Source organism: Melanotaenia boesemani, chromosome 9 (assembly GCF_017639745.1).
Source record: "Melanotaenia boesemani isolate fMelBoe1 chromosome 9, fMelBoe1.pri, whole genome shotgun sequence".
In the NCBI taxonomy this organism is placed as follows: Eukaryota; Metazoa; Chordata; class Actinopteri; order Atheriniformes; family Melanotaeniidae; genus Melanotaenia; species Melanotaenia boesemani.
Genome location: NC_055690.1, coordinates 7,693,136 through 7,708,608, shown reverse-complemented (window position 1 = coordinate 7,708,608; position 15,473 = coordinate 7,693,136). Strand labels below are relative to the sequence as shown.

General features: G+C 38.4%; 1 protein-coding gene across 1 annotated transcript; it reads right to left on the bottom strand.

The window, feature by feature from the left end:
- Window positions 1–377: 377 nt before the first annotated feature.
- On the bottom strand, window positions 378–15,406 carry rinl (Ras and Rab interactor-like). Its single transcript, XM_041994553.1, has 11 exons — window positions 13,732–15,406; window positions 13,329–13,537; window positions 6,913–7,021; window positions 6,455–6,527; window positions 6,130–6,218; window positions 5,952–6,034; window positions 3,836–4,055; window positions 2,977–3,750; window positions 2,553–2,870; window positions 2,329–2,460; window positions 378–2,207 (listed from the first exon to the last, which is right to left on the bottom strand). Exons 2-11 carry the CDS (start codon window positions 13,506–13,508, stop codon window positions 1,738–1,740), a joined length of 2,448 nt encoding a protein of 815 aa, XP_041850487.1. The 5' UTR covers window positions 13,509–13,537; window positions 13,732–15,406; the 3' UTR covers window positions 378–1,737.
- Between the last annotated feature and the right edge of the window lie 67 nt (window positions 15,407–15,473).

Sequence of the window (15,473 nt, the reverse complement as noted above, 5' to 3'; positions counted from 1 at the left end):
CAATCGTGCTTTTAAACTCCCAACACACGAAATTAAGCTATGGGTTGTTATGTGTGTTCCCTTGAAATCAAACCGACTGAGGCACTTGCTATTGTTCTCAGAGGAGGTTCAGTGCTGCCCTCTAGTGGTCTGACGTCAGATTACACCTCACATGGAAATGACTTCAGAGACTAACGGTGTGATCTTTTATTTTAGTTTTCATGTCTGCCTAAAGAACAGAAAACACAAGAACATTCTAACAGCTAATTTGTAATAAAAGCAACTCATTTATAACAACAACAACAACAACATAATAATAATAATAATAATAATAATAATAATAATAATAATAATAATAATAATAAAGAAGTAGTAGATTATGTTACAAAAACCAGAGATAAATTTGTATACATTTTATTCGATTATCAATGGCAACAGTATAACCCAACAAAAGTTCCCACCTTGTGGCGTGTTTTCAAATTTTTACACAACATTTCGGCTTTTTGGGAACAGGCATAGTACAAACCCCATTCACAGAGATGTTGGTAAGTTTAAAAATTCACTTAAATATGTAAATTCAAATTCACTGACCATTTTTTAAAAATTTACAAAACAAGTAAAGACAAAATAATTGGGTTACATGACCTTACCTTTACTGACACTTTTTATTTGTTTGGAAGCTAGTTATACTTATCGTTGGCGTTTTGCATGTGTCTGTATACGCTGACATTAAGCTGGTCTGTGGTTTTTATTGTCCATATCTCCTTCTCTTAAAGGTACAGTGTGTAAAAATTACTGGCATCTAGTACTAAAAAAGAGAAAGATATTACTTCAAATGCCAAGCAGAGTTGTGAATAAATGGTGGCTGTCAGGGGGAAAAATTTTTCCACACATAAACATATTTTCATGAATCTAGTGGCGGGGGATCACTAGTACAAAATTGTGTATCCGTGTACTGTTTTATTCTATGTGCCTTTTATTAAGGTCAGATGTAAACACTATGGCAGACACATGAGGGTTGACTACGCCCCCTCCTGTGCTATGTAAGCATAAAATTGGCACCATCCAATCACCATACATTAACATGGTGGAAGTAAATATTAAACAACAATCTACCGCAATTGTATTAATTTCTAAGCTGTATTATGGCTTAAAATGGAGCCAATATTCTTTGACAATTTTAACGTGACCTGAGATCTAAACTTTGAAAATATTTAGAGAGACTCCACTCAGTAAAACAATCTTTATTAGGACATTTCAGAAGTTGAATCTGTCCTCAGTGCTTTTTGTCACAGAGTTTTAGTCATTAATGGAAAATTATTCTGTGATGAGGTTTGAAAATGTGACATGACTTCACAGCTGAGTGTTGCTGTTCTATGATGTTTAAATGACTGCTGCAAGAAAGAAGACAACGGGAATTACGTCCAAAGGAGTGGATTTGTGAAGCGGTGGACGCTGCAGGTTTAAAAACCTGGATCAGACGCCTTGTAACATTGTGCTTTTCATTTTTAAATTTTCATTTAAAAATTATTAATCTATTCTGGGACCTATCAAAGCTATTACTGCATTTTTAAAGCTCAGAGTTATTTCTCCATTCAGAGACACCATAGTAAAAATGGTGACACAAATATGGCAGCTGCCATGTATGTAAATTTCACCTTGTGTAGGATGGGCTTGTCTCGAAAGGAAAACTTTGAGGAACTCTCCAAAATTTGAGGTCAAGAGGCAGTGTGTTTTTCAGGTCTTTATCTTTTTTTGTTATGGTCCTCTTTGATTGTCCTCTCTGAATACACAATCTCCATCTTCCTGTTTGCTTGACATCACTTGCTGTGTCACAGGTGGACAGTCTGATGCAGGAGCAGAGGTTTCTGATTGGTCCTTGGGTTTTTGTGCCATCTTCGTCTTGTCCTTCAGCGCTGGCACAGCTTCTGTGCTGCTTTCACTCTGCTGCTCTGGTTCGTCAATGTTAGAATCATCTTTTATCTCCTTTCCTTCTTCAGCACTATTCTCTGTCTCAGACTTTTGCACGGCCGTCTCTCGACACACCTGCCTCCGAATTGTCCGTCTATGCTTGCTGCGGCGTGATTGATTACAGTGCAGGGTGCGCCTGCGATGCCATTGGTTTATAGAGTTTTGGGCCTCCATGCTAAGTTGGCGGGCAGCTAGTCGTGGCCGGAAGCTGCTGATATAGTACAGAGCGGCGTACAGCGTTGTAAGGTAGTAGCCACCTAAGAATAAGAGAATATAGAGAGAGTGATGGCAGTCTCAGTGGTGCAATCAAAACTTTCTGCATGTTCAGGCTTAAATTGGTTTAATGAACATGAGTGTGTCTGAGTGTATTTGCCTCACCCTCTCCCTGCAGCTGCATGGGGTCTAGCAGCTCCATCATGTAGTCTGTGTCTACCTGTAATGTGACCAAGTCGCTGTGGAGCAGCACCCATGTCAAGCAGGGCAGGAAATCATCTGCTCCAAACACTGTCCCTGCAGAAGACTAAAATGTGAACAAGGCAGCACCAGCAGCAGCAGCAATGTAAGACTGGAATATGAATTATTACAAAATACCACCAGGCTACCTGAGCTAGCATTAGCACTCATGCTGTGATAGATGCTTTTGCACACTTTGAGAAGAATCTGAATCTTCTTGTTTGGGGAGTATGTCTCATGCATACTTGTCCACCTCTGCTGTATCCGCTCCAGGCTGACCGGATCAGGAACTCCCACTCCTGCAGATCCTCCAAGCCCCTCCACACTGTTCTTTTCCAGCACACGCAGGTTGCTTCGAAGACGCTCAAAACATCCATCATTGGTCCGATAGGTGTGAATGCAAGTGTAGAGGTGGGTAGAGATGGGCTTTAGAGCCACTTTGTGAAGGGAAATCTCCACCAAGGAGTCTACAGGACAATAAAACATAGTTTAGGAGACATCAGCACTCTTCATACAGTCATGTTAACAAATATTTGACATTTGTATATTAGAGATCAGAGTGAGTTTACTAACCAATCTCAGAGTCATTTAAGTCAGAAAGACTCTCCAGTAATATCTGGATGTCTTGATTGTCCAGCAGTATCTCCCTCAGTAACATGAGTGCTGATCTCACTTCCTGTAAGAAATCAGGCCCTGTTGCTCTGCTTGGATCAGTCCCTCCCCTCAGCATCATCTCCACAAACCCTTTGACAGCCTCTGCGAATGCCCCACCTTTCTTCTCACTCAGCTCAATCACACGATTAGCCAGTCTCTTCTTCTGAGAGACCAGTCCACCAAACACCTGGCCCATAGCTGAGATACGATTCATGACTTTATCAGCCAAACGGTGTGATGAGGGGTGTTGAGATGTGGAGCTTGGAATTTGAGACTCCGGCTCTTCTTCGATGCTGCTGATTGAAAGTGAGTCAAGCTCCAGTGATGGAGGCTGAAGATAAGAGGAGGGCCGGGGTGGAGGCAGCCAAAATCCATTTTCGATCCAGGACACCCTATGAGGAGACTGAGGCACAGGGCTGCTGTGACGCTGCATTTCAGTTGTTGTGGTTCTGGGGGAAGAAGGGGTGGACAGGCTCCCTGTACTTGCTCTTTGAAGGGCATTGTGGGGTAAATCACGGCTGGACCTCCTGAGTACCACCCCTGTTAGTGTTTGTGGAGTTTGTGGAGTTTGTGGGGTTTGTGGCGTTGTCGGGGTTTGTGGGGTTTGCAGGGATTGTGACATCTGTGGCGTTTGCGGGGTTTGAGGGGTTTGCGGACTAGGTGGGAAATCAGCTGACCAAGCTCTTATTAGACCTGAAACAAGGAAAACATGACATGCAAACATTAAACATGAACACAATAAATTCATAACCCTTGTATAGATGTGTCAAGTTTTGACCTGAGGTGTCTGTACTGGCAGTAGAAGATTCCTGGTCCAACGAGATGGCTCGTTTATTTAGCAACCCCGCCCCTGCCCACGCCCGGGTGGTGCTGAGACGTCGCTCTTGTCTGTAATTTGATGGCTGTTGAGGAGTCGGCCTGTGTGTCAGCCAATCATCTCCATGTTCATGAAGGTAAAGTGGATTGATAATGCACAGAGCTCCATTGGTGGAAGTCAGCTTAGGAAAACAAATGCACAAATTAAAAGTTCAGGATAGTGGGACACTGAACAAAACAATATGTCCATGAGATAAGTTTTAGGTTACTGCATGTCTCCCTGTGAAGTATTGACTTGTTTAATAGTCACTTGGGCACTGGAATTTAATGTGAATACAATGTGTTTAACATAGCATTCAACTTCACATGAAGAGGATTGTAACTAGTATAGTATAGTGCAAATAACACTGGGCCCATAACACAACCTTGGGGAACACCTGATAGCACAGAATTCTTTTTAAATTTTTTTTCAATTTGAGAAATGCCTTCCAGAAGGGTTTCATTAAAATCGCTTCAGAAAAGTTCATGAAATACCCACCCACTCTCCAAACCTGTCAGTGAAATATTTTGATCTACTCTGTCAAATGCAGAAATGAGATCAAGCAGCACCAGTATAACATGGTCTCCTACATCAGCTTCAATTGAGAGCACACAAGTCAGACTAAATCATACTGTTGTGAAAATATTATTCTCTAAACCATTAATAGATTCATTAGCTGACATTTTTTTTCTAAGACCTGTTTTATAAAAGATAGTCTGGAAATAATTAGAAAATTACTTGGCTCTGGTATTCTTAATCACAAACATTACTGTTTATCAAGGGTACCGCATTAGTAGTAGGGATCAATCTAGATTGTTTTTGAGCAGCTGTATCAAAAATTAAGAGGAGCTGGACATTCAAAGGCCAATTAATGTCAGCATTAGTTCAGGTAAGTGTAGCTTTATTTGTATGGTGCCAATTCATAAAAAAGTCATCTCAAGCCAATTTTACAGAGACAATCCAATTCATTATTGTTCAGTTATTATCTAACTGAAACAAATTCAATACATGCTTCACAAAAGTCCAGTTTATAATAATTGTGTTCATATGAGCCAATTCATATAAAATACTTGCCTAGCCAAAGAGACACACACACACACACACACACACACACACACACACACACACACACACACACACACACACACACACACACACACACACACACACGCACACACACGGCAGCAGTAAATGTTCCCACCAACAAGCCATTAAGCCTACTAGGGCCAAGTGGCAAATAAAAATTCAATAAGTTATAATTATATATTTATGTAATAATGGTTTATAAGCACCACAGCATGTGCTCCACTTGAAATGTATAATCCATGGGACATCATAAACAAAAAGTCTAATTTCTTAAACTTAGTGATGTTACTCAACACGTGTTTTCTTCATAATAGACCAAGCATTCAGCAGTAACATCCTTAATTGTGCTTCTGACTTAGTTCATGCCAGCATCACAGAGGCTGGTTTGAATTTATTCAAGGGTGATAAATAATTGAGATCACATTTGCATTTCCAACTTGTCACATAGTGCTGGTTAGCCAAAAACTAACTTAGAACTTAGTATTATTATTATTATTACATCATGAGCATGGGAAACACTACACATCCCAAAGTAATACTTGGAGGATAGTCTGGACATTCAGCAGCTTGCTGACTAAACACCAATATGTGATGAGCTTCTTCTTATTTATCAGGAAATGGCAAATTGTAAAATTTGTTATAACCTATCTGTTGTGGAAATGAGTTTTAGTCTCAGTTTTCTCACAGCATGTTAATTCCTTTTTGTAGTATTTCTGCTTTGTACTTAGTATTTGCCTGGCCTTGTGGTATTTTTGTGTATAAATTTCATTTTAAATTTCTGCCACCGGTCCCCTGAGGAGACTTTTTGTTTTGCTTGGTAACAGTTTTTTAAAACAAACAAAGGGAAATAAACATGTTTTATACTTCCTCAATGAATAAAATAAGGAAGTTATTTTGTAGTTGAGTTCAGTACTCTTATCTCACTTTTACACACACACAGGAAGCAACATACCTGTATTGAACACATCATGTTGCTTGGCTCCCTGTGGGTCATTTCTTCAGTCTGTTGCTCAGCCGGTGTGGAAAGCCAAGTTTCTGCAATAGATAGATTAAACAAGACAGGTTATCAAATATGCCCCCCTGGTTTTTTAAAATTTTGCTGTGGGGATGTCACAGATTTGAGAACTCACTTGGTTCGAGCTGAGAGAAACGATCTTTGTTCGCCTCAGTTACACTGTAGATCCAGCAAGGTATGGACAGACAAACAGCCAACACATCCCTGATACAGAGGAGGGGGTGATGGAGAGAAATAATAACAGAAATAATGTACAGTGGTTTAAAAAGGGCTGTGACTTGAAAGTAGCAATAATGCTAAAGCAGCTGCTGATTTAGCTGTTTAAGTTAGAAAGTTAGAACAGCGATAATGTGCTAATTTTGTGCATGTCTGATCATAAAATATTTAAAAGTTTAAATTCAAACATGCAGAAAGATATCAGTGGTACAGCATGTTCTTACCTGGTCAGAGAGTAGAAAAACACCAGCTGAGGCAGGTCAGAGAAAGAAAGACGAGACTCAGACAGCTGGAAAACTGTCAAAGAGAAACAGGAAGAGTGGGCAGCATCAGTCTCATTAAATGTTAACAAATACATTCTTGGAAACACGACAGATGGGAACTTCTACAAAAAAAGTGACTGCCACTTTGACAAAATTTTTACTTCCTTGCTACATTTACAAGAAATGAGGTTGTTTCCCACCTGTGTGTTCTTTATAATCAGCAGGGTAGTGCAGGTCAGCTAATTAACATGTATGTATAGTTCTAATCTTCTTTAGAGAAAATTTAAAAATGAACAAGGTTTTTCAGTATGAGAGGAACCATAAAATTAAATATGTTCTCACCTGTAATAACTTTGCCAAGACAGAGCTGAGAGTGCAATGTACACAGATAAAACAGTGTGGATGAAGTTGGTTCGTACCTGTGCCTGTGCATTTGATGTCATAATCAAGCACCTCATTCTGTGGTCCAGCAGACACACACAGCAGGCTGGGCTGAGTCGTCACAGTGTCCCTCACAACCAGGAAACTCTACAGGGAAACACAGTGACTCATTTCTGGATGTCTGAAATGTTACAGAAGCCTGTTCACGCTGGCAGCAACCAGGAAGCAGTGAATGAAGACAATTTAGTACAGTTGTTGAACTATGCATCGGGTTTCATTAGAGGGCTGGCTGGATCTGGATCATAGAGCGACACGTACGCAGCATACCATAGTGAGTGCTGATATGTGCTGATAAGTGCTGCTGTTTGTCTGTGCCCTCTGTGATCTGTGAGGGGCTAGACAAGGCAAGAATATTTGTATAGCACAATTTAATGACAGGGTGATTCAAAGTGCTTTACAGAGACATTAAAACATCATCATAAAGCAGAAAATCATAAGTAGAATTTACATTTAAAACAAAAGATAAAGGAAGGAGAAAGAAAATGGGATAGAAACAGTAAAAATCTAAGCTTAAAACAAACAGTAAGAAAACTATTGAAATGCAGCAGAGAACAGGTGGATCTTTAACCTTGATTTAAATAAACTGTGTTTCAGCTGATCTGAGGCTTTCTGGGAGTTTGTTTCAGACATGTGAGCATAGAAGCTGAATGTAGCTTCTCCATGTCCGGTTCTGACTCTGGGAACTGATAAGAAACTGGAACCAGATGATCTGAGGGTCTCATACAGATTCATACTAGGTTAGGAGGTATTCTGGTCGTAAACCAGTCAGAACTTGATAGACCAGCAGCATAACTTTAAAGTCTATTTTCTCACGGATCAGCAGCCAGTGTAAAGACCTCAGAGTGCAGCACAAAGTCTCTCATTGTTTCCATTCTCTTGTGTTAGAGCAACTGAGCTTTTTAGTTTCTCCCACTTAAAAAGAAATTATGACTAAAGTCTATTAAAGAAATCCAGTAAATGAAGTTTGACTTGAAACTGTTTAGTCAAACAATAATTTCTAAAGTCAAGAGTATACTTTGATTTTTATATCTTAACCAATTTCTTCTACAGTTTTTTATAATGTTCCTAAATGGTTTCTGATTGAGTGGAAAGCAGATCTTAAGTGTAGATTTTATATACTTTTTGGAGTTTTTTGTGAAATCACTTTATAAGTGAGAGAGGAGTGCCAATCTTTTGAGACTTTCTTTTACTTTAATTCAGGGTAGGCAAAGGTCTGAGCTAAGCTCAGCTGCCTGGAAGGTTCATAGTATACCAGAAGGTCTGAGATGGACTTTGGCCTTAAACAGTTAGTATATGAACCTTCCAGGTAGCTTAGCTCATCAGGTTCAGGCTTGCTTTCTACTCCCAGAATTAGGACAAAATTTGAAATAGGCTCCCACAGAACTGCAGGTCAGCTGAAGCTCTGGTGTCTTTCAAATCACTTCTGCATTTCACTTCTTGCATTTAACTATTCTTTTAGTTTTGTTTTGTTTTTTTTTATTAGTTTTTGTCTTCCCTGTTTGGTAAAGCTGCTTTTTATGCACGCTGTCTTTTCTTAATTGTGTTTTTTTTTTTTTTGTATGTGCATGTTTACACCTGGTTGCATTGTTTTAAGTACTTTGAGTTACTTTTGTCTGAAAAGTGTTATATAAATAAAGTTTGATTTGATTTGATGATATCGCTATTGAGTAAAATGCTGCATTACTTGAGTCCAGAAAGTCCCCTGGAAAGATGGGTCACATATCTATATATATGTACAGCATATGGATCAAATTCATGCAGCATATATACAGAAGAAAAGCAGTCAAGCAAACATAAACCCAGAGACGCAGTATACTGGACCCTTATATGGAACAGTGGTGATTGTGTTTTACAGATAATATGGTTTTGATCCCCTGATGAAAATTAGATGGAGAGAGCAGACACCTGCACCTCTAATTAGAGTCTAATTAGAGTCTAATTAGTCTAATTAGGGTTGGAACTCTACCGAGCCCATCTGGTGACTTTGATAGATTACTAACATATGGATAACAAATGGACATATGGATTACTAACATATGGAAACAAGATAACTAAGCCATCATCTTCCATGTAGAGTTTTTTAGACGTGAAGACTAGTACAGACATGAACTACTCCACTACCGTAGCTACACAAGCTCCCTAACCTCATTAAACTACATATGTACATGAGCAAATATTGACTGGATATCCAAGGTGTGCTCTACTAAAGAGCTTTTTTATTTATGACTAAGGATGTATGTTTTGGAATATTGTTAGCAGATTTTGATATGCATTTTTTCACTGGGACCCGATTTGGGCGCCCAGGTTGGGATATTTAATATTTCGGGGGATTTTTTTGGACGTGTGCCCTAAGGATTACCCTAGTGTAGACAAGCTTGTAGTCTTTGGGGAACAATAACACTGTGGTGCTACTGTTAAATGGTGTTTGGGTGTATGGTCTAAGTTTGTTGTTATGTAGTTAAACTTCATTTGTTTAACTTATATTTCATCCCAACATTAAAATAAAAGCAAATAAAAAAAGAATAATCCGTGAACATACATGCAAGAAATTCCCATTAAAAAACTAACACATGGCAATAATTTAATTATCTCATTCCCACACGTTTGTTATCCGTGGCCACAACTTAATAACATGTATCCACACAATAAAATATATTTTCTCTATAATGTTACCAAACAGGCTGCAAAGAAACCTAAAGAAATGACTGCATGTATACTGTATTTATACAGTTTTAATAATGGAAATAGGTAAGGGCTTAGAGAAATGGGAGAGGATGGGCAAAGATTCCCTCATGAGAAAATATTAGGAGACACCCCAAATAACCAAGTCAGTCTACTTGGTCTCTTGTTAGCCTCTGTACCGCGTTCTTGTCTAATAGAACCAGTCTGCTTTAATCTTGCAGCTCCGAAAGCTTATTGTTGTGGCTATTTTTTACACCGTCAGTTCTTCAGCAATAAAACCTACAGGCACATCTAACATCAGTGAATACCGTCAATGAAAGGAGTGAAGAGGTGGCTGCATTTTTTAGACCTCTGTGAAAGTATCCCTGTGGTCCATTCACTGCAGCAGTCTAAACCTTTGAGGTTTTGTTTTTTGCCATTTCCGCAATGTTGGATTTTATCTGCTAACTAAAACTTTCTTATCAGGAAGCTGCAGAATGTTGTGCTGGGCACATATCTACTTTACTTCATATTATATAATCTTTAATAGCAGGGTAAACAGTCCCATCAATCCCCCATGATAAATATGTTTGAAATTTAGGGTCTATTCAGGAGTCGTAAATGATGAATATCTCTCTTTCAAGCCTTATTTTTAGCAACTTAAAAAAATACAAATAGAAAACTGAAGTTAAAAGGTTAACGCTTGTTCTTTAGAATCAAGTCTTGTTACATTCAAGATTCAAAGCGTTTTTTGTCATTTGCACAGTAAGAAAACAAGTTTCCCTGAACAATGAAATTCTCACTTATAACACTCACACACCCCAGGCATTGTGTGCTTATGTTGGAGAGTCTTTGTCCTCCAATAGACTTAAACATGGCAATATTGCCATTTAAAAGATTACTCCCAGTGTGCTCCCAACTTATCTGCAGACCTATATCCTTCCAAAAAATACTGGAACCACTCCTGTTCTCTATCACCAATGCCTAAACTGAACTGGGAAAAAATGTGTACTTTATATCAGTGATCATGAACTTGAGACATTGAGGGGTCAGTGTTCTGCAGGTCTTGGATGTTTTCCTGCTGCAACATACCTAACCAGGACAGTGGTTAGGTATCTTAGATATGTATACATAAAAACATTTGAAGTGTTCTACCTCCCATTGTTTGGGATAATATGCAACATCTTGTTAATATGAAGTTTTCTCAACAGAGTTCATTTTGCATAAAATGTGTCATTAAGTGTCTAAATAAAGATTTCTTTGCTTTCACGACACGTCTCATGTCAGTCTGTTCATTTATCAAAGGTTTTAGAAAAAAAAAAAAACCCAGTGAAATCAGCAAACACAGGAAATTGCAGGTAATCTGAAGCAACATGGAGAGAAGACTGCGACTAACGGGGGACAGATTAAAACTGTGACAGTATATCAAACTAGTGGTTGACTATCAGGTGGATGTTTGTCGACTCATTTAAGGATTTACACCTATCAGGATTTAGGTTATACTTACAGGCTGATAGCAGGTTTTATTTTATTTAATTTATTTATTTTTTTTTTTTATTTAATTTCTTGCCGTTTTTGTTTAGGTTATTTTACCTACTTTTTTACCCACTTTAATTTTATTTTTACAATAATTTGTTTATTTGTTCATTTATTTATTTTCATATTATACATGCAAAGTGCTAATAAAAGAAATAAACATTTGCTTGGTCAAAACAATAAAGAAAATAATAAAGTGTTTTTTTTTTCACATGAAATTTTACCTGCAGACTGAGATGTTTTTAAAGACATAAAGCAATGTCTCAGTCATATAGCAACATACCCACAGGCTGTTTAAAGTTGCTTTCACATGACAACATGCATAAAATTATAAATGTACACACATGCACGGACACACGCACGCGCGCACAGGAAGTGGCTTTCAGGCTTAGGGTGCACAGAAGTAAAGGCACATTCACTTGAAGCTACCAAACTTTAAATGTGGAGACATGCAGTGAGACTTTCTCCGGTAACCGTCTATTTAAAATCCTTTTACTCAAGCAGATTTAAGCCAAGCGATTTTTGTCTATTCTTTTGTTTTGGTTTAACATTTGAACAAAGATCACACTACAACCTCTGCATTCTTTTAACACTTTGAGAGCTTCTGTGTAAACATATAAAACAAAAGTAATCCTCCACCGTCTCGGGTCAATGACCTGTTGCTGCCAGTTATATTTTCATTTCTGGGTTATTATCAAAATCTCACACTTGAAAACAATCTGCATATACAGATACAGAAATTCATCATTCATGCTACTCACGGTCTCTCCTTGCTGTTGACATATCCATTTTGTAATGTCATTTCCCTAATATGCACACGCTTTTATTCAACACTACTTCTGCATTCGGCAGCATATCAGCAGATGCCCAAGAGAAAAAGGAACTGCTTTCATAAAACACAGAGCATGCATGTCAGCCTGGTTAACAGAGCTCAATATTTTTAGTTTATTAAATTGCGGCCTCTAATAGCAGCATGTTTTTGCTCTGTTTGTTTCAGACACATCATAAAATCTTGGACTGTATGAGAGGACAAGCAGCAAACTAAATGAGAACATCACCATTGAATACTGCAAGCTGTGTTTTATAGAAATAAGCAGAGCAGGGAGAGAAAAACAAAAGAAAGAGAGTGATGGGAGACACCGACCACGAGAAATAAGGAGTTCAAATCCTTCCTCTACAGCTAAATGCTTTTTGGTCGTATGAGGGAAGACATGATTTATTGGGTGTAATTTTTTTATATTTAGGTTCACTTAATTATTGTACACCATCAGCTCAGATGAAGCAGATTAAGTAAAATACAGTACTGGTCAAAAGTTTGGATGCACCCACTCACTGACTTTGAATGAGTAGGTGCATCCAAACCTTGGACTGGTACTGTTAGTCAGTAACTAGAAAAGGTCTTCGGGACAGAAGATAAAAAGATTCAACAAGGTCATAAAAAAGCATATGGACACGAAAAGCCAAGAATTAGCTCCCAGATGATTGGAGATCAATTACATATGAAGCTATCAGGATCCAGACCTGAAAGAGCCAGGCACCAGTGAATACACTACCAGTCAAAAGTTTGGAGACACTTTTATTGGATTGAATAGTTGTGTCCAAACTTTTGACTGGTACTGTGAAGGTGAAACAGGCTGAAATAAAACCAGTGACTAAGACAAGTTGAAGCATCAAGATTGCGCCAGATTGCGAAAACAGATTTATTTTTGTATGATTTTTATGGATAGATAAGAGCGACTCAGTGAAATAGATGGATTAAGCAGCTCTCATTAAGCATAAATAGAATAGAATAGAAATTTATTTGTCATTGCAACAAGTGCAGCGAAATTACAAACCAGCAAGTCCTTCTCACACTGAGGATGGACTGAAAATAAACTCCAAAACTTGCTGCCAATTCCTGCTGCAAAGGTTTTTTGAGCATCTTAAAAGAAGGTCTACGTGATCTTTATACGGGAAAATGCTCTCTCCGAGCATGTCACTTCTTGGTTTAGCATTTCAAGTTGGTTTCAAGTATGAGACAAGCTTTAGTCCTGGAAATGTAGAAGACGGACATTCATATTCTAAATATTTAGCTTTGGAAAGTGAAAACAACAAAAAAAGGTTTTAACAAGTAGATTCTACAAGAACTATTTCTGATTTGACGGCACATCGGTGGCTTGATTTCATATAATTAAATTAAGGGTTGATTATCTCTTACCCCAACAGGTGTACCAAATATGGCAGCATGGGCCTCTTCTCTATCCCAGGGTGCCTTGGGACACCAGGCTTCTTGGCAGCCCTTGAGCTTCTCCAGAAGTGACAGTCTCCTCAAGCTGCTCCTCCACGGGATGGCTGTTGTCCCATTAACTTGACTGTGAAACGCCCTGGACGCCAACATATGGACACATTTATGTGCACATGCAGTATCTGCATGAATGCACATAAATAACAGATAATGGATTTAACTTAAACAGAGAAAAAATGTGGTTGACAAATTAAAGCTTTTATGTTGTTTTAGAAACCTGTTTATTAGTTTTCTCTAAGATCTAATAATAATAGTAATTAATCAGACAATTTCAGAGACATCAATATTAACTGGTATGAAAGTAGTTGATACTCACATGTCTTCCTTCCTCTACTCTTAGCAATTTCTGCTCATACTAGTCCTCTCTCTCTTAAACTCTTCCTTTCTCAACAGTGAAGCTGTTGCTTAAGCGCTGAAATTACCACCAGGGCTAAACTAGGAAGTTCGCTCTATTCTCTGAAATTCATCCAAGAAGTTTCCTGGTGTAACGTGCAAAAATGTCTACATTTCAAAATGAAGCATTTTGCATCTTGCTGACATGTTAAAGTCTATCTGTCTCCTGAACATGCTACCGCTTCATACAGTTTCAGTTTTCATTAGAAAATTCATGAGAGCCTTTTCACCCTCCCCTCCCATTAAGCCCGCTTGTGGTTAACCCAACTCTGAGCACACAGTGAGCTGTGAAAAAACTCTGCATGTTAACAAAAGAGCTATGTGTGACTATTTTTGCTCTCTGCAGCGCCGTCTCTATCTTCTGCTAAGAAATGGTGAATCACTGAGATCAGATAATCCATTAAATTGAGACCAGACACAAAGAGCTTGGGATTATTTGTGAGTTTAAATATTGGGATTTTATTTTGTCCTTGTGGAGGTAACTCTTTCAAAGATGAATTAGTTAAAGATGGTGATGTTATAGAATAAGTAGTCAAGTGTAGATAGAGGGGGTTGAATTTTTGTGGCTGTGCAAGGGGAGTGTGTGGCTATTTTTTTTCAGGTGAGACTGCTGGCACTTTAACAGTTCTGCTGTCACGGAAACCACAAAGCGAGGTGTTGTTGAATGGTCACCATTTCCATGGCAAGAAGATTTGCTCTCTCCATCAGAGGAGAAGGTGCAAACCTCTCAAATCAACACCATTATCTGTTCAATCTAAAGAGATAGAAACATGTCATAGTTGAAGGCACGAGCTAGTGTTTTAAAGTTTTCTATTCTCACAGAGCTGTTAATTGTGCTGTAGCTGAAGACAAGACCACTGAGTTTCTGTTTTAGCCACTTTACAGACCACAGCTATCCATCTGCTGGTTCAGCATTAAGTATTTAAAGAACTGTCAGATGGGTTGTTGTATGGTAATGAACTGGCTTTTTAAGGTTGTTATATGAGTAAATGGTGGCTAAGTAAATAAAGTTGACTTATCCACCATATGGAGCAGTACTTGCTACTAGTTAGTTAGTTTACTAAACTTTAACTTTAAAATGAAATCATCCAGATGAGGTACCTGCAGAATATGTAGAAAGTTTCATATCATTCCACAGTGACAAAAATCAAGTTTTTAACTGGGACATCTGGTCCAAATTATGTAATTCTTTTAAGTGACGAGACAATTCATGACCAAAATCTGTGGATTCCTGCTGCTAATATGCAAATCACCACCTACAGTTTTCAAAGAGACGAATTCAGACAACCATTATGTTTCCTGCAGTTAGTGAGTCAATACTTCTGAGGTCTATGGCAAATTTGCAGTGAGAAAGTGTGGACATGTCCTCTTCATTAACTCTTAATCTTAACTCTAAATTAGCTTTACTCCCACTATTAAAATAGTTTGTAATCTTTTCTGAATGAGAGGAGCTTTTTCTTGGGAAAGCATCTTCATGAGTACAAGAGGATTTTGATTGGTTGATTCCCTACAGGCGTGCCAAGGGAGTTAGAAAGGGGTGACCCATGAATGTGAACACCTGTTGCCGGTCTAGAAGCAACTACAACGCTTGAAAAAAAAAAAAAAAAAAGTGTTTTTGAGCATAGCCAAACACCAATGCAGCTGTTCCTATTGGAGACAGAACTG